Source organism: Varanus komodoensis, unplaced genomic scaffold, assembly GCF_004798865.1.
Source record: "Varanus komodoensis strain SLA01 unplaced genomic scaffold, ASM479886v1 scaffold42, whole genome shotgun sequence".
Lineage (NCBI taxonomy): Eukaryota > Metazoa > Chordata > Lepidosauria > Squamata > Varanidae > Varanus > Varanus komodoensis.
In genome coordinates this window covers 7,419,560-7,442,178 of record NW_025335972.1, presented here as the reverse complement: position 1 = coordinate 7,442,178, position 22,619 = coordinate 7,419,560, and the positions used below count along the sequence as shown (strand labels likewise).

Genomic DNA, 22,619 nt, shown 5'->3' with positions numbered 1-22,619 from the left:
AGCCTTTAATACAGGACTGACCGGTACCAATTAAATCAGCAAAACCATCGTGCCTTTTAAATGTGTCAACATTGTAAGGAGGGGTGGTTTTATGTGAGCGGAAAGGGTCGTACCATTTTTAAGGCATATTTCAATGAAAGGCTGCAGTGAAGTGCAAGCGCTCATTCCTACAGTTTCCTTATTTTGCCCAACAAGCACATGGCGTTTTACGCCCATTGAAATATGGAGTAGGCACGGCTCCCAACCTGCTGGGGCCCTCCAGCAGTGTTGAAGAACAACTCCAAGGATTCCTAGCCGTTGGCCAGGCTAGCTCCGTAATCTCCTTGCCTGGTCCCGGCCAGCACGAACCGTTTGATGGATGAGATCATTTCCTGTCGATGGTATTATTCACCCAGCTTCCTTCCGCCAGAGGAGCTCGCGCGAATACTTTTTCAAAATGGAGCCTCTTAAGAAGCTGAGTAAAACCAAACAGACGGTGAGGCAGAGCCGCTCAGCGCCATTTCCGCTTCCGGTAACTAACCGGAAGTCCTTGTTCAAGGGCCTGTCGGGAAGATGTCAGCTTCTACGGCGGCGGGGCTTGGGTCAGCAGCAGAGCTTCTTTTGCAAAAACTTGAGCTAGCGGGAGCTAATGGGGAGGTCGGGATCTGTAGCCTGGAGACGGCCGTCGCACTTGGCCTGGACCATCAAGTGCTGGTGGGAGCCGTGAAGAGCTTGCAGTCGTTGGGGGAGGTAAGCGGGCTAGGAAGCAGCGCCTCCGTCTGGCCCCGCCCCTGCAGGAGCCGGTCGCTAGAGGGGCCCCGCCCCTGGCCGTGCGCACGCGAGGCTCCCTCCCTCCCTCCCTCCATGCTAGAGAATCCTGGGAGTCAGTTCCAGATGCTTGAAAGCTCTGCAAGCAAAACGGAGCCTCCTCCTATACAGGAAGGCTTCTGCATGCCTGGGAGAATCTATAGCTTAGTATAGCTTAGCGCTGGAGGTAGAGAGTAGTTGTTGCAGCCAGCACTAGACTCTGACTCAAATCCCTTCAAAACCTGAAGGACTATGCCGCTGTCCTCAAGTTGTAATGGAATCCTGACAGCCAGAGGGGTCGTGCTTTCTCCTCTCAAGCCTATTTTGTTTCTTGTTTTCTTTCTTAATGTCTTCTAGAAATGTAAACATTTTTCCATCAGAGTAAGTGGAGCCCAAGTCTTCTGTGTGCAAAGGAGCGTTGGATTTAGTTAGAGAGGAAGTCTGAGCAGGCAATTGAAGTCAGTTAATTGTTCTGAGGAGCAATAATTTGGGCTGGTAATCCAAGCCAATCTTATTATCACTACTAGTCTGCAATATTTGCAGCAGAGTGCATTGCAGGGCTTCTGTTTTTCTCTCTCCTTCATCTTAACTTGCAAGAGAGAGATTCTGGAACAATTGCAAGTAGTTCTGTGCCAATATTCCCTGACTTGGCTATTCCAAATGTTTTGGGCTTCCATCTGCCCTGACCAGCAAGGTCAAGAATGCTGGGAGTTGTTATCCAAAACAGCTGGAGAACACCATGGTGGAAAAAACTGCTGTACTACTCTTAGCCCAGTGTGTGAATAATGGGGCAGGACAATACTGTGTAGTTTTATGTTGTATTCAGTCATGCTGACCCCCAGCCTGCAGTGTTCAAAGTGAAAAATGATGCTGCAGGGCTGTGGAAAATCACTCTCCCCCATAAGACTCTGGAAATTGGATCAGAAATTTCACTGGGTCAGACCAAGGACCTATCTAGCCCAGCATCCTGCTTCCACAGTGGCCAACTGAATGCCTCTGGTAATTGTGCAGTCATGACATGAGGGCAAAAATTCTCTGTTGCTGATGTTCTCTGCTAACATACTGAGAAGTATGTGCCTTTGAACCTAGGGCTAGGAGGCTTTATTAGCTTTCCCTTCTCTAAATTTGTCTAATAGTTTTGTAGTGTACTTTATGCTATCTAGTGGCATAAAATCCAGATGTTAACTGTGCACTGCATGCAATAGAACTTCTCCTTGTCTGTCCTTCATCAACAATTCATTGGATTGGCCCCAGGTTTTAGTGTGATGGGAGCAGGGGAGGAAGGGAGAAGTTTAGAGAACTTGTTAGGGGAGGAGAAAGTGGGCAGAGGTTTTTTTCCTTCTCCTTAAGTTTGGATATGAAAGTAGATTATACTGCAATTGATGTAAAATTATGCACCACTCCTCTCTTCCTGCTGTAACTAGTGGCACCCTTTCTGTTTTGATATACCAGAAACCTAGTTCTTTCTTTTTGGAGAGATGATCTAATTATGAATACTCCAAAACCAATCAGGAGAAAAGTCTAATCAGAGCTGAAAAGACCAATATTTAATAGAAGTCAAAACTTAGGCCTGATGGTATAAAGACATCTTAGAAGCCAAATCTACTCTGTTTAGAAGAAAGTTACTCTCTTTTCAAGGATGTTTATGGTGGAATGGGACCCATAGGAATTTATGAAATTGGGAATACTACATGCCATAGTATGCTAGTTAACTGGCAGTTCTGACTCTGCTCAAGTCAAATATTTATTTTATTATTTATTAAAACATTTTTATGCCGCCCCATTCGCCGAAGCCTCGGGGCGGCTTACAAATATCAGAGGAGAGAGTGGAGATCTTTGTCTGATAGCATTCTCAACTTAAAAAAAGCAGACCAAAAAACCCCATTGATGGTGCTCTTGGAAGTGAATATAGATTTTAATCCCATTTTTGAAATTCTGCAGGAAAACCAGCATTTCTCAGTTTAGCCAAAGTAAATGTCCTGTGAATTTGGTCAAAGGCTTCCCTACATCCAAAGAAACAATGGCAGCAGTATCTCTTCCATTTTAAATGCAATCAGATCAACAGCCAGTCTGAAATTATCAGCCCCCATCAGGTTTTAATGAACCCCATCTGATCCTATTGGACTAAACATTGTAATAACTTGCTGTAGCCTATCAGTCAAAATTGCAGTTAACATTTTGATGTCAACATTAATCAATGAAATTGCTCAATAATAGCACAATAAGTATCTCTGTTAGGTTTAGGAATTATGATAACATAAACAGCATTGAGTTCTGACAAAAAAGAACTTTTTGCTGGTTAGGAACAGTTATGAGAATCAGCCATCTATGGTACTGCAACATCTTGCTCCCGAGGCACTGTCCAAAAGAAGAGTATTGTGCCCATATACTAGAAAATTGCAGGAAGCAGGAGTTCAATATTGATGGGGCTTTTCATTTGGACTGATGGTTGTTCAGAGAAATACAGCATTTTCAGCTACAAGCAAGAGAGAAGCAGGAGATATACTAAACACATTTGAGATAGAAAGTTTGTGAATTAGCATCACAATAATTACATCTCAGAACCACAATGAGAAATAGTGGGGGAGTCCTAGACAGGGAAGAAAAGAAGTGTGTGGGGGGGGGGGGGGTGAAAGAATCATCTGCCCCTGCAGGTCAGATAAGAATTTACTTAGTCTAACCTCCAGAAATCAGTGACTGTATGGCCCCTCTTGGTCTGTGAAGATCAAGAATTATAGATTGTCTTACAAAAATGAATCTACAATCTTGTTTTTGCTAGCAATTTATAAAAGGGAGAGAAACTGTTGAAGCACTCCATGTTTCATCAACAATTTTACATGCCTGGTACTGCTAAATCAAATGGAGTGGCCATTACATGTACATTTTGATTTCAAAGTGGTAAAAATAACAGGGAAAGTAGGTTTATCTTTGTTAAAGGTGTGTTTGAAGTTATAAGACCACTCACATTGGAATCTATATGCATCAAACTATGGGTAGATGAAGTTCCTTAGTAAAATATTTAAAAGGTTAAGAGGCTTTATGAAAGGGGACTTGATATCAGGGAGATGTAGATGAGGTCTGAATTTTAGAGGTTTGTATGCTAATGAATGGAAGCAAGTCCATTTACAGGGTAATGTAGATTACTTTAAGGATCAGTTGAAGCTCATAAAAGGATTTGAGGTTTGGGGAGTGGGGTGAATTGAACCTAAGAAATAAATACTTCACTGACCAATCTGCAAGGCATCAGAGTCAAGGATGGACTATTTACTGGTCTCCCAGTCCTTGCTGCATCAGTGAGCAAGACTGACATAGGGCTTATTCAAGTCTTAGATAGTGCTTCTGTTAGTATGGATTTACGTTTGTCTGATTCAGTTGTATACTCCCCGTCATGATCCTTTAGTCCCATTTTACTGAGTAATCGGCCAACACAAGAAGCAATCTGTCAACCTTTAGTCAAATACTTTACAGAGAAAATACCTACAGCCCTATAGGAGGCTATGAAGGCAGTAATAAGAAGGATGTGTATTCAGGAAAAGTAGCCTTTTCCTTAATAAAAGAGGCTATCCCTTGTAAGGGAAAGATTACAGGAAGAGGAAGAAGCCTGTAAGATTATATTTTGTAAGCAATATAATCAATCAGGATCTTTAAAAAATGTTTACATTATATGACCAAAAGAGGAAAGGATTGAAGGGGCTTTTTTAAGAGTTCAGTTAATCCAATTTATCTGCAACAAACATTTTATGAATACAGAGGATAGGACTCAAGAGTTACCATTAATCATTTAAGGAAAAAAAGAGAAAAGCTGATGATAGACTGTTTACAAGACAAAATGGGGAACTTAAGTCACCAAATTTGTGAGGAGTTCAGGTATTTTTAGGGATGCAGGTGGCGCAGTGGTTTAAACTGCTGTGTTGCTGGGCTGGTTGATCAAAAGGTTGCCTGTTCGAATCTGCACAACAGGGTGAGTTCCTGTTGCTTCGTCCCAGCTCCTGTCAGCCTTGCAGTTCGAAAGCATGCAAATGCAGGTAGATAAAAAGGTACCACTTCGGTGGAAAGGTAACAGCGTTCTGTGCACTTCGGTGTTTAGTCATGCCGGCCACATGACCACGGAGACTGTCTGCAGACAAACACTGGCTCCCTCGGCCAGGAAAAGGAGATGAGCACCGCCCCCTAGAGTCAGGCATGACTGGACTTAACGTCAAGGGGAAACCTTTACCTTTTTACAGGTATTTTTATTCAACTCTCAATACTTCTTCCTCTCCTTCCCTTGCAGTTATTGATGAATATTTGAACTCGGCATCTCTCCTAATATTATCTGCTTTAGACAGAGAAATACTAAATGTTAGAGTTGAGATGAATGAGATTCTTGAAATATTAAAGAAGGTGAAACACAATAGGGCACCTGGGCCAGATGGTTTCTGTGCCCTTTTTTATAAGCAGTTTAGAGATTTAGTAACGCTACATTGATTAGTCTATCCAATGGTATTCTTTGTGGAGATCCTGTTCCTCAGAATTGCAAATTTTTTTGCTATTCCAAAAGCCCTTTAAGAGTCCTGCATTGGTTGAATCTTACACATCAATTGCACTATTGAATGTGAATTATAAGATCTTTGCAGCTGTGATGGCCAATAGATTGAAGCAGATATTGAGTCCTTATATACATGTAGATCAGGTTGGTTTTGTTCTTCACCAACAGATTATGGATTTCATCTTCAAATTGTTAAATATTATACATAGCGATGAAATTAAAAAGTCTTCTTTGACTGTTTTTTATTAGATATATTTAAAACTTTTGATTGTGCAGAATGGGTTTTTTCATTGGTTTAATCTAAAAATGAGATTTGGCACTGCATATATTCTTATAGTAATGCAGATATATTCAGATAGTTGGGCCAAGTTGAGAATAAATCATATGGATTCAAACTGTGTTACTCTTTGTCATGGAACAAAACAGGACTGTCCTCTTCTTGCGGAGAATTTTGAATGTTTTGCAATGCAAATTATAATAGGGTCTGCAAATTGATTTCAGCAGAGGTAGTAGATGGAAAAATACGACTATTATGGATTGGCTAACAGCAGTAAAAATAATGCTTTTCCCTCATTAATTATTTTTATTTAGAACTTTGCCACTTACAGTACCAAGGGCACAGTTATTGTTATGGAAGAGACAACTTAATACGTTGATATTTAATGGTAAACCATGAGTGAAGAAAATTGTATTATATAACACAACAATTTTGGGAGGAGGGGGTATCCCTTATCTCTTACTTTATTATGCAGCCTGCCAATTGCAACATTTTATTTCTTTTGTCTTAAAAGATCTCAAGGGACAATGGGTGTGTCTAGAGAATGTTACAATGGATGGGGGTCCCTCTGTCAGTTGTTCCATTAGGAAGCACACACTGAAACTGTGTGACTGTGGACTGTGAACAGGTTCACATGCTCTGTGTTTGAATTTTGGTTCAGGACGTTTGTGGTTCTTTCCTCAGGGGATTCAGCTTTATTGCCCCTTCAGTTCCACCCAGGTTTTGTTTTGTTTTTTTGGTTGTATCTTGAATGCCTCCGGTGTGAGAGAGGCTGCCACCTCCTTAGGTAATTGTTTCCACTGCCATCTTGCTATAACGGCTTGTTTGGTTGTTTTCTACCCTTGAATACATTCTCAATTGGTTTTTTAGGTGATTGAGGCAGAGCAGCGCACATCCAAGAAGTGGGAGCTGACACCTGAAGGCCATGAAATTATCCAGGAAGGCAGCCATGAAGTCCGGGTGTTTAACAGCATCCCTTCTGAGGGCCTGGTCCAGAGTGAACTAATGGTAAAAAGAAATCCCTTCTTCCAGCCTCATACCTTGATTAGTAGTAGTCCTGGATCTTCTGTCTACCCATCCCAGGTGTTACCTTTTCTGCAGGTTCTCCATTCCTCTCCCTTTTTGTCTGAGGCTGTCGTACCTGTTGGGAGTATTTGGTTGTGTAGCTTTTGATCTGACTGTGCAACTAACAGGGCAATGTTTTCTTTGTTTCACTGTAGAAGCTGCCAAGTGGCAAAGTAGGATTCAGCAAAGCAATGTCCAACAAATGGATCCAGCTAGACAAGAGCTCTGAAGATGGCCCCCGAGTCTTCCGGGTGGTGAGTAGTCTCAGTTCTCCATCTGTCTTGGGTTCTCATTTTAATAGGAAATTACACTGCCTTCTGCTAAAACTAGTTGAACAATATACCGTATGGCAGAAAAGGTGTAGAAAAATATACATGTTGGCTTGCCTTAAGGCACCTTCCATCTGAAGGAACATCAAGCTCTGTCTTCAAAGAACCTCCCTTCTCTCTTTCTAGGTGGAAGCAGTACAGGACTCTGTGAGGGAGAAACTGCTCCAGGTACATCAGGGAGAGGCTGACAACCTAGAAGAGAAGGACAAGAATGAACTAAAGAAACGGAAGCTGCTGTCAGAAGTGTGAGTTTAGCCCGCTGTCACCCACTCCTGAGGCTGCTCCTTTTTGTTGCTGAACCTACCCAGCAAGCTCTCTACCATCACTTTCTGCAGTGGTAAAGAGAAAGAGGGAGTCCAAGGAGCACTTGTTCATTGGGCCCTGCCGGGACATGGGCCTTTGGCAGGGAACCAACCATGCCTACCCTTGACAACAGCCACGACAGTGAAGCAGGTCTCCTTAGTTGTGGTGCTAAGACCATTTGAGTGCAGGCTACTCCGGTCATGTGCTGTGCTCCATCTGTATGTATTTTTCAGACCAAGGACTATTTTCTTTGTCTGAATAATGAGGCAAAGCATTTGGATGGGGGAATGTTCTTGGGAAAGCACTTTTCAGTTACCTCATTGACAGAGGGGAACAGTGGCTCAGTAAGACTGGCTGAGTTTCTCCATGGCTTTGATGGGATCAGTGGTCCATCAAACTCAGTATTGCCCATGCAGATGAGCAGAGACTCTCCTGGATTCCAGACAGGATTCTTTCCTTAGTCCTCCCTGGAGATAACAGGGATTGAACCTGTGCCATGACCCCTTCATATTGAATCCAGTTGAATCCGAGTTGAACTGCTAAGTTCAGTTCTGCCCACAAGCATATTGGTTCCTCTCGTCTCCCTTTGTTATGCTTTAAAAGAGGAAACTTTATCCAGAGTTCTTCAATAAAGGGCCAACACTTTTAAAAGTTTACCAGTATCAAAAGTCAACCAAGTTTACTTCCTATTGCAATACCATTCACACTAAAGAGTTATTTCTTTTTTTAAGTATTCAAGCTTGTTTTCATTTTTCTACAACCCATTGTACTTCTCTCATCCTGCCCTTATGTCTTGTTGGATCTGGTCTGATAGTTTTAGGGAAGTCTTCCGCATTGGAAATGGAATCAAGACTAGGGGGCAGGAAGTATTCCAGATGTCATGGGTTCAGTGATAGTAATTTGAAGGCATTGCTTTAGTAAGCCAGAGATTGCTAAACCTTGTCTCTTCTGGGATACTCCTTGCACTTCAGAAGTCGCAGCAAAGGTTTGCATTTGCTTTCAGGACTGTTAAGACATACTGGATCAAAAAAGGGAATGCTTTTAGTACTACAGTCGCCAAGCAAGAAGCAGACCTCACTTCGGAGATGATTGCTAGGTGAGTTACCACAGTGGGACTAGTAGCAGGGATTGAGCTCTTTATCAGGCTTGGATTTATGCCTCCCAAGATGGCACTTTAGTCTGCAACCTGCTCTTATATTCTGGGCCTGAACAATGGCGGTATAATTATTGGCTCCATAGTCAGAAATCCAGATTCACCAGTACCTTCTCAACTGTCCTGGGACACTGACCTGGATGCCATCTCACAACCCATTTTGGCAGGATTTTTGACCTCCTTGCTTTCCATTACATGATTTCCATTACATGTTTTCTTGTGAGCTGTCCAGAGAGTTCCCAGGGTATGGGGTGGCATATAAATACCATATATGCATGCATACATACATACATGGAGTTGGTTGCTGCCTTCTGTGGCATAGAAGGGATTACTTTTTTCATCAAGGACAGATTCATAGGTCTGTGGAAGGTGATATGAAAATAACCATAGTCTGTACAAAGTTAAATCTCTCTTCTCCCTCCACCTCACCCTCTTCACACTTGCAGTGGTTCTTGGAGAGACTTGAATTTCAAGGCTTATAACTTTGAGGCAATGGGCATTATGCCAGAAAGTGGCCATCTGCACCCACTGCTAAAAGTCCGCAGCCAGTTCCGACAGATTTTCCTTGAAATGGGGTACGTATTATATTACTTTGAAATATAAACACAGTGGCAGCCATGGGAGGCAAGACATGCTCTATAGTACTACGTGCGCTTTGATAGGCTAGTTTAGCTGGCTTTTTGCTGTTGGAGGAGATGCATTGCGCACAAATCTTCCATTAAGATTCCGTGCATCATTCCTTCTTTTCACTGGGAGATAGTGAATTGTACTAAACTTAAAGGCATGCTTAGTCTGCTGGGGAGAGCCAAGTAACTTGCTTTCATTAACTTGTTCATGTAGGTCAGGGGTCCTCAAACTTTTTTTTAACAGAGGACCAGTTGAAAGGTGCCGGCTATGGGCATGGGTCGCCAAGGCGGTGCAGGTGAGGGACTGGCTTGCTTGCAAGGAGATTGTTTTCTCCGAGCGAGTCCAGAACGATCTCCACACAAGCAAGCCCCCACCTCACCATGCGCGTGCATGTGCACATGCAGCAAGTCCAAAACCTCTGTGGTGGGCCAGATCCGGCCCATGTGCCGTAGTTTGAGGACCCATGATGTAGGTGATTTCCTGTGAGGAACATAGTGTTGGCAAAACACTGTGGTCATGTTTCCCCTGCCTCCTTCCTTGTCCAGGCTTGAGTATATTTTGATGGCTTCTCTTGTGCTAATAGGAGAACATTCCCATGTTCTGTCAGAAGTCAGTCCTTTGATCTGTCCTTGTAATAGTTGGCTTTGTGCTTGTTTTTACCCTTTTTCAGTTTTACAGAAATGCCCACTAATAACTTCATTGAGAGCTCCTTCTGGAACTTCGACGCCCTCTTCCAACCACAGCAACATCCAGCCCGGGACCAGCATGACACCTTTTTTCTCAAGGGTCAGTCCTGTTGCTTGGCTCATATACAGGGTGCAAGCTGTAACCTTGGAATTCCACTTTTGCGGGGCCAGTCACAGATCATAGTGGAGTGATCAGTGTGCAAGTCTCACAGAGACCTGCTGCCGCACCAGCCGCTCATCCAGTTGGGCAGCACTTTTGTATGGGAGTTAAGTGGTTTCATGCAGAAGTGTCACTGCCGGCCCAAAGCAGGAGGAAGAAAAAGAAAAGCAGGTACTTAGGATTGCAGAGCGGAGAAGGTCAGTAGGATGATGTAGAGAGAAGAATACAGACACAGAGGAAGCTGTCCCTTCAACCATTCAGAGAAGAGCATGTGTCTCACTATATAGGAGAAGCATTGCCTATCCTGATGCACAATTAGAGCATGGACATGTGTGCATCATCATACACTTTGCTTTTGTATAAGATCAGAATAGAATTTAAAATGGATCTTCCAAAATTTGCGTAAGTTTAACATGGCCTGCCCTCATGCTATTTAAGCAAAGCCACACAAATTCAAGAGGAACCACTTTTTATTTACAGTAACTGAAGTTTACTTTCTTGCCATTTTTGTGACTGAACTCATTTTGTGATTACATCCTTGTCATTTTCTCACTATTCTAAATGTGCCCACAGGCTGGAAAAATTGTATGTCCTGCTCCTTGGGCTATTCTTCCACATGCTCTCGGGTTCACTGGGATAGGCACCCATTTTGCTTCAGAAAGTGAGGTAGCACTGGTTAAGCTCACCATAGGCATCATTTCCTCTTCTGTCTAAGCCTAGGTCTGCAGAATAATAGGGAAACTGACTCCAGTCTCTTTATTGTGCATTTGTTTTGCATGGAGTCCCTACACACCCACTCACTTCCCCCTGTCTCGCTCCTTCCAGATCCTGCTGAAGCCACCGACTTCCCCATGGATTATCTGAAGAGGGTAAAGAGGGTTCATTCACAAGGAGGCTATGGCTCTCAAGGGTGAGATCATAATTTTTTGTTCTCATTTTGGGCCCTGAAGTCAAAAAGCAAACTAGAGGGGTTCCAGTAGATGCTATTATTATTATAACATTTCTATGCCGCCCCTTGCCGAAACCTCGGGGCGGCTTACAACATGATAAAATACATTGAAATACAATAGTACATAATAAATTACCATTAAATATAAAAATACAAAAAATACATTGATTTACAAATACAAAATTAAAATTATCAGTATAAAATAAAAATATAGGATGAGAAAGAGAAGGAAGAAGAAGTTGCCCAGGCCAGATCATATGTTTTAACAATTGAAATGATGTTTAAATAAAAAGGTCTTTACCTGGCGCCGAAAAACCAGTAACGACGGTGCCAGGCGGACCTCTTTGGGGAGTGAATTCCATAGGTTGGGCGCCACCGCAGAGAAAGCCCTCCTCCGGGTACTTACTCTCCTAATTTCTTTCATGGAGGGTTCCCGGAGAAGGGACTCTCCCGCAGATCTCAAAGGGCGGTCGGGCATATACGGACGTAAGCGCTCGTTCAGGTAGCCAGGACCCAAGCCGTTTAGGGCTTTGTAGGTCATAATCAACACCTTGAATTGGGCCCGGGCTTCAATGGGAAGCCAGTGAAGCTGACGGAGGACTGGAGTCATGTGAGCATAACGCCCCGTCCCCGTCAGCAACCTGGCAGCTCTATTTTGCACCAATTGAAGTGTTCGGACCGTCTTCAGGGGAAGCCCCACGTAAAGCATGTTACAGAAGTCTAGGCGGGAAGTCACCAGCGCGTGTGTCACCGTCGCCAGGCAGTCGTACTCCAGGTAGGGGCGCAGCTGATTAATCAGCCAAAGCTGAAGGAAGGCGTTCCTCGCCACCGCTGTCACCTGAGCTTCCAAAGAAAGCTCCGGGTCGAGGAGTACTCCTAAGCTGCGGACCTTATCCCTAAGAGGGAGTGTTGCACCATTCAGGACCAGGTCAAATCCACCCTCTCCGAAACTCGATCCGCCAACCAACAGGACCTCCGTCTTGTCTGGGTTGAGTTTCAGTTTATTGGCCCTCATCCATTCCCTTACCTCGGCCAAGCACTGGTTCAGCACAGCCACTGCCTCACCTGGATTAGTGGAGAACGAGAGGTAAAGCTGGGTATCATCAGCGTATTGATGATTCCGCAGCCCACACCTCCTGATGACCTCTCCCAGCGGTTTCATATAGATGTTAAATAGCAGAGGGGATAGAATGGAGCCCTGTGGTACCCCATGGCATAGCTGCCATGACGTAGAGACATGGTCCCCCAGCACTACCTTCTGGAATCGACCGTCGAGATAGGAGCGGAACCACTGCAAAGCAGTGCCTCCAACCCCCAATCCCGCAAGTCTATCCAGAAGGATACCATGGTCGATGGTATCGAAAGCCGCCGAGAGGTCCAGAAGAACCAACAGGGATGTACTCCCCCTGTCCTTCTCCCTGCACAGGTCATCGTACAGGGCGACCAAGGCAGATTCAGTACTGTACCCGGGTCTGAAGCCGGACTGAAAAGGATCCAGATAATCAGTTTCATCCAAGAGTGCTTGGAGTTGTCCCGCCACCACTCGCTCCAACACCTTGCCCAGAAACGGGATGTTGGCCACAGGTCTATAGTTAGTGGCCATCTCTGGATCCAGTGACGCTTTCTTCAGGACCGGTCGTATTACAGCCTCCTTTAAAGGCGCAGGCACTCGACCCTCCCTCAGAGAAGCGTTAACCACTTCCAAAATCCAGGTCCCAATCCCGTGCTTGGAGTTATTTATTAACCAAGACGGGCAAGGATCCAATAGGCAAGTGGTGGGACGTACTCTTCCAAGCACCTTGTCCACATCATTGGGCCGCAATAATTGAAATTCCTCCAATAATTTTGGACCAGACGGTGGCATTGGCGACTCCTCAGAGACCTCTGATTCATTAGTGGAGTCCAGCTCGTGACGAATCTGAGCGATTTTCTCCCTGAAATGCCTGGCAAAGTCGTCACAGCGGGCCTTTGAGGGTGGCATCGGATCTTCCTTAGGACCCAGGCGAACCAGGCCTTGCACCACTCGAAAAAGCTCCGCTGGACGGCATTGTGAGGAGGCAATGGAAGCGGAAAAAAACTTCTTTTTCGCCGCCTTCACCGCCACAGAATAGGCCCGATAGTGGGCTCTCAAGTGTGTTCGGTCAGATTCATCCCGTGATTTCCTCCACCTACGCTCTAGCCGTCTCCCAGCTCGCTTCATCGCCCGTAATTCAGGTGTATACCAAGGGGAAGAGCGGACTCTGCCCGGTGGGAGAGGACGCTTAGGAGCAATCGTGTCCACAGCCCTGGTCATCTCTCCGTTCCACAGTTCGACCAGAGCCTCAACAGGAGCACCAGTCTTGTCAGCCGGAAACTCCCCCAGGGCCCCCAGGAATCCATCCGGATCCATCCGGCTCCGGGGGCGGGCCCATACAATCGGGTCCGCACTCTTATAGAGAGAGAGGCCACTCTCGAGCACAAACCTCACCAGGAGGTGATCTGACCATGACAGGGGAGTCAAACATAAGTTCTTCACCCTCAGGTCATCCTCTACCTGCCCCGTTGTGAATACCAGGTCCAGAGTGTGTCCACGTTCATGGGTCGGGCCAATGACGTGTTGAGACAGGCCCATGGCCGTCATAGAGGCCATGAAGTCCTGAGCCGCCCCGGTCAGTCCAGACTCGGCATGGAGATTGAAGTCCCCCAGGACCAACATCCTGGGGGTCCTCAACACCAGGTCCGAGACGGTCTCTGTCAGCTCAGATAGGGAGACTGCTGGGCAGAAAGGTGCACGGTACACCAATAGAATCCCCAATCTGTCTCGTTCACCCAACACCAAGTAGAGGCACTCCAGCCCTGGTCTCAAAGGGACCGGAAGACCCGTGAGAGAGATGGAGGCTCTGTAAACCAACGCGACTCCCCCTCCCCTCCCTTCTGGGCGTGAACAGTGTTGAACCAGATACCCGGGCGGGCACAATTGGGAGAGGGCAACATCCCCTCCCTCTCCCGCCCAGGTCTCCGTTACGCAAGCCAGGTCGGCCCCCTCATCCACAATCAAGTCATAGATGAGGGAAGATTTATTATTGATCGACCTGGCATTGAGCAGCAGCACCGTCAGACCCGAGGGGTGGTTGACAAGGCTACCTGGCGCCCTCTGGTTGGGGGCAGGATCAGAAGGAGGGACAGGTGTCAGCCATCTGTCTATCCTTCTTCTACGTGGACACGTTAAGCCCCTATTGTTGTAACGACCATTGCCCGTGACCACGCCAATAGCAGCCCCCGTGGGTTCCCCAGGATATATAAACGTCGACATGGCCAGGAATGACTCAAAGCACTGATTAAAGCAGGGTAAGATTATAAAGTAGGTCGAAGGAGGAGAAAAAGAACGATAAAAAGAAAAAAAGAAAAGAAAAAGGGGATCCTTCCTCTTCCCTGAGAATCAGCAGTAGGCAAGCCTATTTCAACAAGAGTCCATGGCCAGCCCAGCCCCCCTCTCGTCCCCCCGAACGGCACCCCAAACGGCGGCGACCCCTTTGGCCGCCGCCCTTCGGCCGCCGGCCCCGGCCGTTGCCGCGGCTTTGACTCCGCAGGGCGCCTCCGAGACCCGCCCCGTCGCGCACCGCGTGCGCCCGATCACCTGGGCCGGCGGGCGGCGCTCTCCGGCGCCGCGGGCGGCCGCGCTGGCCGGTGGAGCTGGCTGCTGTCGAGGTCGCAGCCGCGTGCGTCTGCCTGCATTCACTTGCCCGGGAGCGGCGTGATGCTGGAGGTGGGCGGAAGCGTTTCTTGCAGCGCGGGGTCGGTGTTTCCTGCCTGGGGGGCCGTTCCCTCCTGGCCGTTGCCGCGGCTTTGACTCCGCAGAGCGCCTCCGAGACCCACCCCATCGCGCACCGCGCGCGCCCGATCACCTGGGCCGGCGGGCGGCGCTCTCCGGCGCCGCGTGCGGCCGCGCTGGCCGGTGGAGCTGGCTGCCGTCGAGGTCGCAGCCGCGTGCGTCTGCCTAGTAGCCTTAGAGGTATGTGATGCCTTGTTCAGGACACTGGAAGGCTCACTACTATCTCCTGTAGTACAGGGCTCTTTCTCCTGTTCCTCAGTTTCTTCTCTCTCTGATTCATCTTGTGCCACAAGGATGAGCGGAGGAAGGACTTGATGCTGTCATTTGGGTGGAGCTTAACCTCTTATGATTCATAGGGCCACTGTACTTTTGGATGCGGTACCTGTGTCCTATTAGTTTGCAATGGGCAGAGGAGTTGAGGCACACATCTTTATGTGTAAGGAAAATAATTTCTGGATTGGTATCAGTTGGAAATGGGAATCTGTTAAAACGCACACATACCCTTGTCTCATGGGTAAACTGTTCCCCCTGTCTGACTCTACAGAGCAAGAACCGTTATGCTTCTTTTCAGGTTTGTTTATTTAAAACTTTTTTAGACTGTCCCTTACCAAAGTCTCCAGACAGTTTAACAATAAAACAAAAAATAAAATAAAAATCCTGATCAATTTTTAATAACAGTCAGGTATTAAAATATTGGGAAAATAAAAAAGGGTCCTGGCACCAAAAAGAATAAAGTGACGGCACTGGGTGAACCTCTCCAGGGAGTGTTTTCCACAGTCAGGGTGCCACCACAGAAAAGACCCTTCTCCAGGTAACCACCCTCCTAATCTCCTTCAAGGAAGGCTCCTGAAGAAGGACCTCTGGCCCAGATCTAAGGGGTGGGCAGATGCATATGGAAGGAGATGCTCCTTAAGGTAACCAGGTCCTAAGCCATTTAGGGCCTTGTAAGTCATCACCAGCACCTTAAATAAAAGGTTAGACCTTGTAACTACCTGGGATAGTAGCAGCCAGAATCATACCCCACATTTCTCTTCCTTTCCATTCATTAACTCTCCTGTTCAGGTACAAATATGACTGGAAGCTGGAGGAGGCTCGGAAGAACCTCCTAAGGACGCACACCACCGCTGTTAGTGCCCGCATGCTCTATCAGCTGGCACAGCAGGTAACTACCTATTAATGCTCTTCCTGATTTGGGGTATCCTGCCTACATCGGGAATGTCTGGAAAAAATGCCAAACCATTGAAAGACTTAAAGCAGCCCTCCTCAGCCTGGTGTCTTCCATATGTGTTGGATTGTATTTCCTATCATCCTCAGTCAGCATGCCATGCCAGCTGGGTATTATGGAAGTCGGAGAAGGCTAGTGTCAAGTAATGGCAGGCCTCATCTGAGGCTTGTAGGACAAGACTAACTCGAGGCTGGGGCAGTCTCTCTGCTGAGACAGAAATACTCAGACCAAGGTGAGATGTGCAGTTTATGGCAACTCCTTTTTCTACAGGAGAAGTTTATCCCAGTCAAATATTTCTCTATCGACCGTGTCTTCCGGAACGAGACCCTGGATGCCACCCACCTGGCAGAGTTCCACCAGATCGAAGGGGTGGTTGCCGATTATGGCTTGACACTGGGGGACCTGATGGGTGTCCTGAAAGAGTTTTTCAACAAATTGGGTAAGAGCTGCTGAAAGAGAGGAAGCAAGTTGAACAGATAGGAACGGGGCAGACCTGGGAAGGGGCAGTGGTCTAGGAGAGAGGCTGCTTGAGTGCTGCCTTCTCTGTTTCCAGGTCCCAACTTCCCATTTCTCTGGCAGGAATTACCCAGCTGCGCTTCAAGCCTGCCTACAATCCTTACACAGAGCCCAGCATGGAGATCTTCAGTTACCACCAGGGTGAGTGTAAAGAAATGGGGTGTATGTAATCTTAGAAGCTGCAGTGTTGAGCCATAGGAGTCCTACCTGTCTCTGGCAACATTTCCTGATGGGAATTAAAATGGGCTTCGTAGAAACTGAGCTCATCAGAAGTGCCTTCCCAGGAGAGGTTAGTCACATCAAACAGAGGCAGCTTTGGAGGGAACAGAGCAAACAAGCAGTCTAACTTTTTGTGTATTTGCCTAAGAGGAATCATGCATGCACCACCTTAAGAAGGAATGCCAACCGTCCCCAATTTAGCCTTTGATAATCCCCTTATGACTCATGCAGTTGCAAAAAAATTAGGACACTTTTCCACTGTGTTGACACAGCCTAGCAGCATGTGCCTCACCATCTATTCATAGGATTTCCTATTCATAGGTGACTCAGGCGTCTGAAGTTTAAGTGGCGTGCCCCCATGCTTTTTCAGAACACAGCAACAATATTCCCAGTCCTTCACATTAGATGCAGGACTCATGAAACTGTTTGCTGGAAATTAATGTTTTTCATATTTTTCAAATTCAACCTTCATTATTTTCCACCTGTAAAATATAAGACTTCCATAAATACTTTGAAAAATGAGCAGAAAGCAAATACCATGTTTTTCATCCCTATTTTAGAGGGGAAACCCTTGAGAAAGCAAAAGAGTTGTGTGCAAGCATATTCTGAAAAGGCCTCCACATTTTCTGTTTATATCTGTTCCTTTTCATAAGGCAAAATGTTTTAAAGACTTCCAGGCAACAGGAACCCCAGAATGGAATGTTTCTGTGCTCTCATTTTTCTTTGATATGTAGTCCACTAGATTCCTGGGTAAGGGCTTAAGCCATTTAGGCTTTCAAAAGCCATCCCTCATGTTGCTCTTGCCCCTTGAGGTTGAGACAGTAGCTGTTATTACCTCATCAGTTGCAGTGTGTGATTTTGCCCATATTGACTTCTGGCCATTCACCTCTGCTCTGCTTTTCAAGACCGCCTTAGTGCCAGTCAAATGGTAAAATGCAACTCTTTGATTTAACCTGGAAAATACTTTGCATGAGCTTATGACTGCCTTCCCTACTTTTTAAAAAAACTGCATAATATGATCCATCCCATCCCTCTTGCCTTCTTGGCAACCCGCCTGGCATAAAAATGTGTGTGCCTCTTTCTTGGGCAGCAGCTGCATTCACACATATCTTGTCCCATGTCCCAGGAGGATAGAGTGGAAACTGGATTCCAGCAACCAAGCTTAGAGCCTGATCCTGCTCGTGTCCAAGACCCTTGGCTCTCCTGTCACACTCCTATCACAGTTCCTCAAGTTTACTAGACAAAAACTGAGCACTTTATTACAGGATTGAAGAAATGGATGGAGGTGGGCAACTCGGGGGTCTTCCGCCCAGAGATGCTGCTGCCTATGGGCCTGCCTGATGGGGTGTCTGTCACTGCCTGGGGATTGTCTTTGGAACGGTAAGTGGCTTGGGGTGTGGGGTACTGACTCTTCCACTCATAAGTTATTGCTGTTGTGGTCTACAGGGGGCTTCTATGCTGGGCTCTTCCTGTGCCTGCAGTTTGGGCCAACAGCCTCCTTAACTCACATTGCACCTTTTAAAGACTCTTAAGTAAGATGGGGCTGAAACTAATCTTAGTACAGCTTTAGTCTGCAGTTGGCACCTTCTCCCTTCAGCATTCTAATCTCAGCCATGCGACCTGACCCAAGTTGTGTGCCCTTCTCACCTCTGGGGAATTAAAGTTCACCCACCTCTTTTCTGGGACATCGTCAGCAGGTTGTTCTCCTGGATCAAGCACCTGTAGCGCATATATGTTGAGCTGCTGGCTTGAGACAAAAGGAATTTGGTACCTCTAGAATGCCAGAGGATGGGGGAATGCGCTCTTGGGCTGTTCTGAGAACTGCACCAGCATTACCTTCAGGGACATGTTCTTTTCCCTGAGTCGCCACTATGGTCAGGGGTAGTTAATAAGGTGCCACTGAGCTCTTTGCAATACAACTCCCATAAACCCTGGCCAGTGGTCAGAGACTGTAGAAGTTGTAGTCCAAAATATCTGAATTAATATTTGTGTGTATGTGAATGTGTGTGTGTTGCATTTTATACCACCCAATAGCTGCAGTTCCTATTCCTGGTCTGTTATATCCCTATTACATTAGTTACCCCTGGCCTGGCATAGCGCTACTGCCTGTTTTGATTTTAATAATGGTTTCTTCTGTTCTCAAGCATTTTGCTTCCTTTTGGAAAATTGCCCTAAAACCTTATAAATAAATAATTTCTAAGAGCTGAAATTCTTCCCTTTTATCTTCCAGGCCCACCATGATCAAGTATGGTATCAATAATATCCGGGAGCTGGTTGGTCACAAAGTCAATCTGCAGATGGTATACGACAGCCCACTTTGCCGTTTGGACGCCTAGTCTTTCTCTTCAAACTCCCCTATTTATTAGCAGTGCTCCTTGCTGGAGCCTTTCATGGGGGCCAGTCACAGTTGCCCCACAGTTCTGTTTCCTTTGGGGGAACATGCATATGGTTGCCTGTGTTGGACCCCTAAGCTGTATCATTTGGAGGGATCGAAAGTGAGTGGGCTTTCCTTCCTTCTAGCCCAAGTCATATTCATTAAAAGTGTCTCAGTCTGGAGTCTGTGAGAGTGCAAATTCTCAGGCAGGCATAGCTACAGTTTCACTAATCTGGCTCTCTTGCTCTAGCTAGGCAGTGTTGCCATTGTGACCTGTGGAAATGTGGCACAATTGGGGTAAGAACTTCTATATCTTTCACTACCTTCATGGAATCCTGAGGCAATGTGACTCTCCTGCACTTGCCTGGGAGCAGAAAAGACCATCATCCTGCACTTCTGCTCTATGTGCCATTTCCCTTTCTCTTCTTGCTTTGATATACTTAGCACACTCTCCCCTTTGCTAGCTTCCTTTCCGCTTAACTTATCGCCTCCCCTATACCATCTTGCCTCCATGTTTCTATTCAACAGACTTCTTCCTGCTCCCAGTTCTTCTCTGGCATGTTCTCTTGGAAGCCAGTGGTCAGGACCTTTGTTGATTTAAGAATATTCTAGAGGAGGATTCAGGATATGTCATGAGAGGATGATAGGTGGGTCTGTGCCACCTTTTCTCACAGAAAGACACCTCCTTGTAGAAGTAGAGGGAGGAGATGTTGGGCATGGGGCTCACTGAATATTTGGCCACTATCCTTGCCACCACAGTGCTGCTCTGGTAAGCAGGTTTCAGAGCCTCAGTTGAGCAAGCTCTGCACCAGAATTGGTATGGTTTGGATCTGGAGTTAAACGAAGATGGAATATGTGTTGTACAGCTCTGGGGAGTCTTGCTGGAGCATGATAATGCTCAGACTCTAAAGAACAAGAACTCTGGTCAGACCAGTGCCGCAGAAGAAAGGAGAGCTACTCTCCCTTGTGTTGCCTACTGCAATTGGCTGTAACATTTATCAACGAGGAACAGCAGCAAAACAGTTTGAATTTATTTTTAATGTATAAAAATACCTCTTTTGAACAGCTGGGCTAGAGCCCTCACATTCCTCAATCTTTGATTGCTCCGTGACTGGGGGCAAAATCCCTGACCACGTGAAGTTTCTTCTGCCAACAAAATGCCTGAAATCTCTTGCCTGGCAGTCTCTGCCTCTTTGTCCGGTGTGAAAGATGGCTGTCTTCTCAGCCCCAAAGCAGCCACAGCAGAGAGAACTCGCTCAGCGCAGGGGGTGCAGTGTCTCTGAAGCAAGAAAAGGTGGCTAATGCTGCTTGGGCTGAGGCTATAAACTAAAACAAGTCTCCTGGTGCCTGAGTTCATGCCAGAGGGGAGGCAGATGAGTCCCAAAGGGGCAGCATCTACGCAACTCTGGGCAGGAGCAGGTGACACAACTGCCTCCCCACAGTCGACGGGTCCTTTGTGTGCTGTGACACCTTTTGTCCAGCCACTGTGCCTGTTCCCTCTTGTGCAGCTCAAGAAGCTGACAACTTGATCCTGCCCCTTCGTGCGACTGTCCCTTCCTGCATGGCCATGCTGCTCACTTCTCCACAGTCCTTACGTCATCGGGGGAGCCTCTTCCAGGTTTATGTGCACCTCAGTGTGGTGCGTTGAGCAAGTGCAGGTGCAAGTCTTGGGTGGAAGGGAGGCATGAAGGCCTGAAAGAGGTAGGCGTTCTGGCTGTTCCTTGTCAGACTCCTCAGGCTCTGGACCTAGCAGGCAGTCTAAAAGGAGAAATGAACGAACATATGAAACCTGCCTTGTCTATGTGAGTCCAGTACTGTCTATGCAAAGTGGCACCACTGGGTTTCCAAGGTTTTAAGCAATTCAGCTCCTAAATCTGCCACCTGAAATCCTCTTAAAAAATAGGTCGGGGGCCTTATGCTGTCCCATTGTGCTATTCTCCATCCCTTAAAGCAGGGAAAGGGGCAGCATGTGGCCTCCAGTTCTTTTGACCTTCAACTTCCATCCACCCTCACTATTACCTTTGTTGGCTAGAGTCAATGACAACTGTAGGTTAAGTTATCTGGCGGGCCACAGGTTACCTACCTGTGTCTTAAAGTTGCCCTCTAGTTTGCCCCTTTTGTAAGAAAAGCACTTTAGACTTATGTAGGAGGAAGAATCTGGGCACTAAAGAAAATGATGAGGATAGCAGCCCTGAATTACAATCTTGCTCTCTGGCTTGATGTAAATGAAATGCAGCTACTAGTTCTAGCTGAGTATCATGGGCTAGCTAGTGCCCTCCCCTTCTCTTGCTTGGGGTTGTGGGAACAGGCATTCAGAGAGGCTTTCCTGCTTCCTGAGAAACAGACTAGGAAAGACAGTTCAGTCCATTCATCCTCATTTGAGTGCAAGGCCTTGGATAGGGATAACATAGTGTCCCACCTAAGACTCCACGAATAACCTGGTGAAAGTTAGCTGGTGTGGACAGGTAGTCTCCTTTCAGATTGACTTTAAAATTTGCAGCACATGATTACTTTGTTCTGCAGCAGAACACTTTTTGATAGAGTCAGTGTAAGATACATGCCCAGTTTAACTGCAGCACAGTTCCGTGAGAAAGGAGGGCAAGCAAATAGTTCAGGATGGTTGCATTCAGTTCCAGGTGGGCAGGTGGAAAAAGAACGATGGAAAAGGGGGTGTTACGAGTACTTGAAGAAAGCATTCTGACCTCTTCCTGCACTCATGTCATACTTGACTGCATCTTGAAAGGGTTTGACTCTCAGATGCTTCCCAGGAAGGCAGGGAATTACTCAACAGCATTCAATGAGAGAGCCATTAACTTCCTTAATCTTTAAAACAGCCCTTTGAGGTAGACCTGCCCATTACCACTGTCTGAGCCTTAAGGCTGAGTGGGGATTTGAAGCCTGGTCTCCCTGTTAAAAGTGCAAATGCTGATGTGCAAGGTAGAGTCTTCGCTTTTATTTCTTGGGAATAATGGTGTTCTTATGCCTGAGCTGCTTCAAGATGAGAAAAAATGTTAGATGTTAATGGCACAGTAGCTATATTGAGAAGCTAGGCATGCTTGGAAATCTTGTTTGGCACACTTTTGGAAGAGAGCTGAACTGATTTGCACTTCACATACCAGATGAACAGAATACAGTTATCCTTCCAATTCCACAGTTCTCCAATTTTTCCCCATGCAGTTTTTGGCTTAAACTTACCAAAAATGTATATAAAATGCATATTTTAGTATAAAATGCATATAAAAAGTATGATGTGTGTGCAGATTTTTTAACCTTCAGATGATTATGGAAATGGGACAAAAGAGGTAAAAAAGCATTTCTTAACATTAGAAGGATTGTAGAGGGAGGTGTCACGGAGTATGAGGGAGGGAGGCTGGTGCCACCAGGATACTTTGTGCAATGGCAGTACCTGTCCGATTCTCACCTGCCAGAATGCCCACAAAATCCCTTCTACAAGGTCAGGTTTGTGACCTTAGAGAAGCAGTTGGTGTGGTTCTTTCTGAATGGATGGGGGCTGGAGTAGCTTAGAGTCTCAACTCCAACCTTGGAGTGAGTTTATGAGGTCAGAGCTCAGGCTTTGAAATATCCTGTGGCCTTTTGGATGTTTGTTTAGC

The 22,619-nt window shown here is 46.2% G+C and overlaps 1 protein-coding gene across 1 annotated transcript; it reads left to right on the top strand.

Annotated features, from left to right (window-relative positions):
* Window positions 1-544: 544 nt before the first annotated feature.
* On the top strand, window positions 545-22,254 carry FARSA (phenylalanyl-tRNA synthetase subunit alpha). The gene is made up of 13 exons (XM_044443675.1): window positions 545-729; window positions 6,462-6,599; window positions 6,812-6,910; window positions 7,112-7,230; window positions 8,292-8,384; window positions 8,888-9,016; window positions 9,739-9,854; window positions 10,740-10,824; window positions 15,737-15,836; window positions 16,170-16,338; window positions 16,479-16,556; window positions 17,900-18,014; window positions 18,865-22,254. Exons 1-13 carry the CDS (start codon window positions 553-555, stop codon window positions 18,968-18,970), a joined length of 1,524 nt encoding a protein of 507 aa, XP_044299610.1. The 5' UTR covers window positions 545-552; the 3' UTR covers window positions 18,971-22,254.
* Window positions 22,255-22,619: the final 365 nt, after the last annotated feature.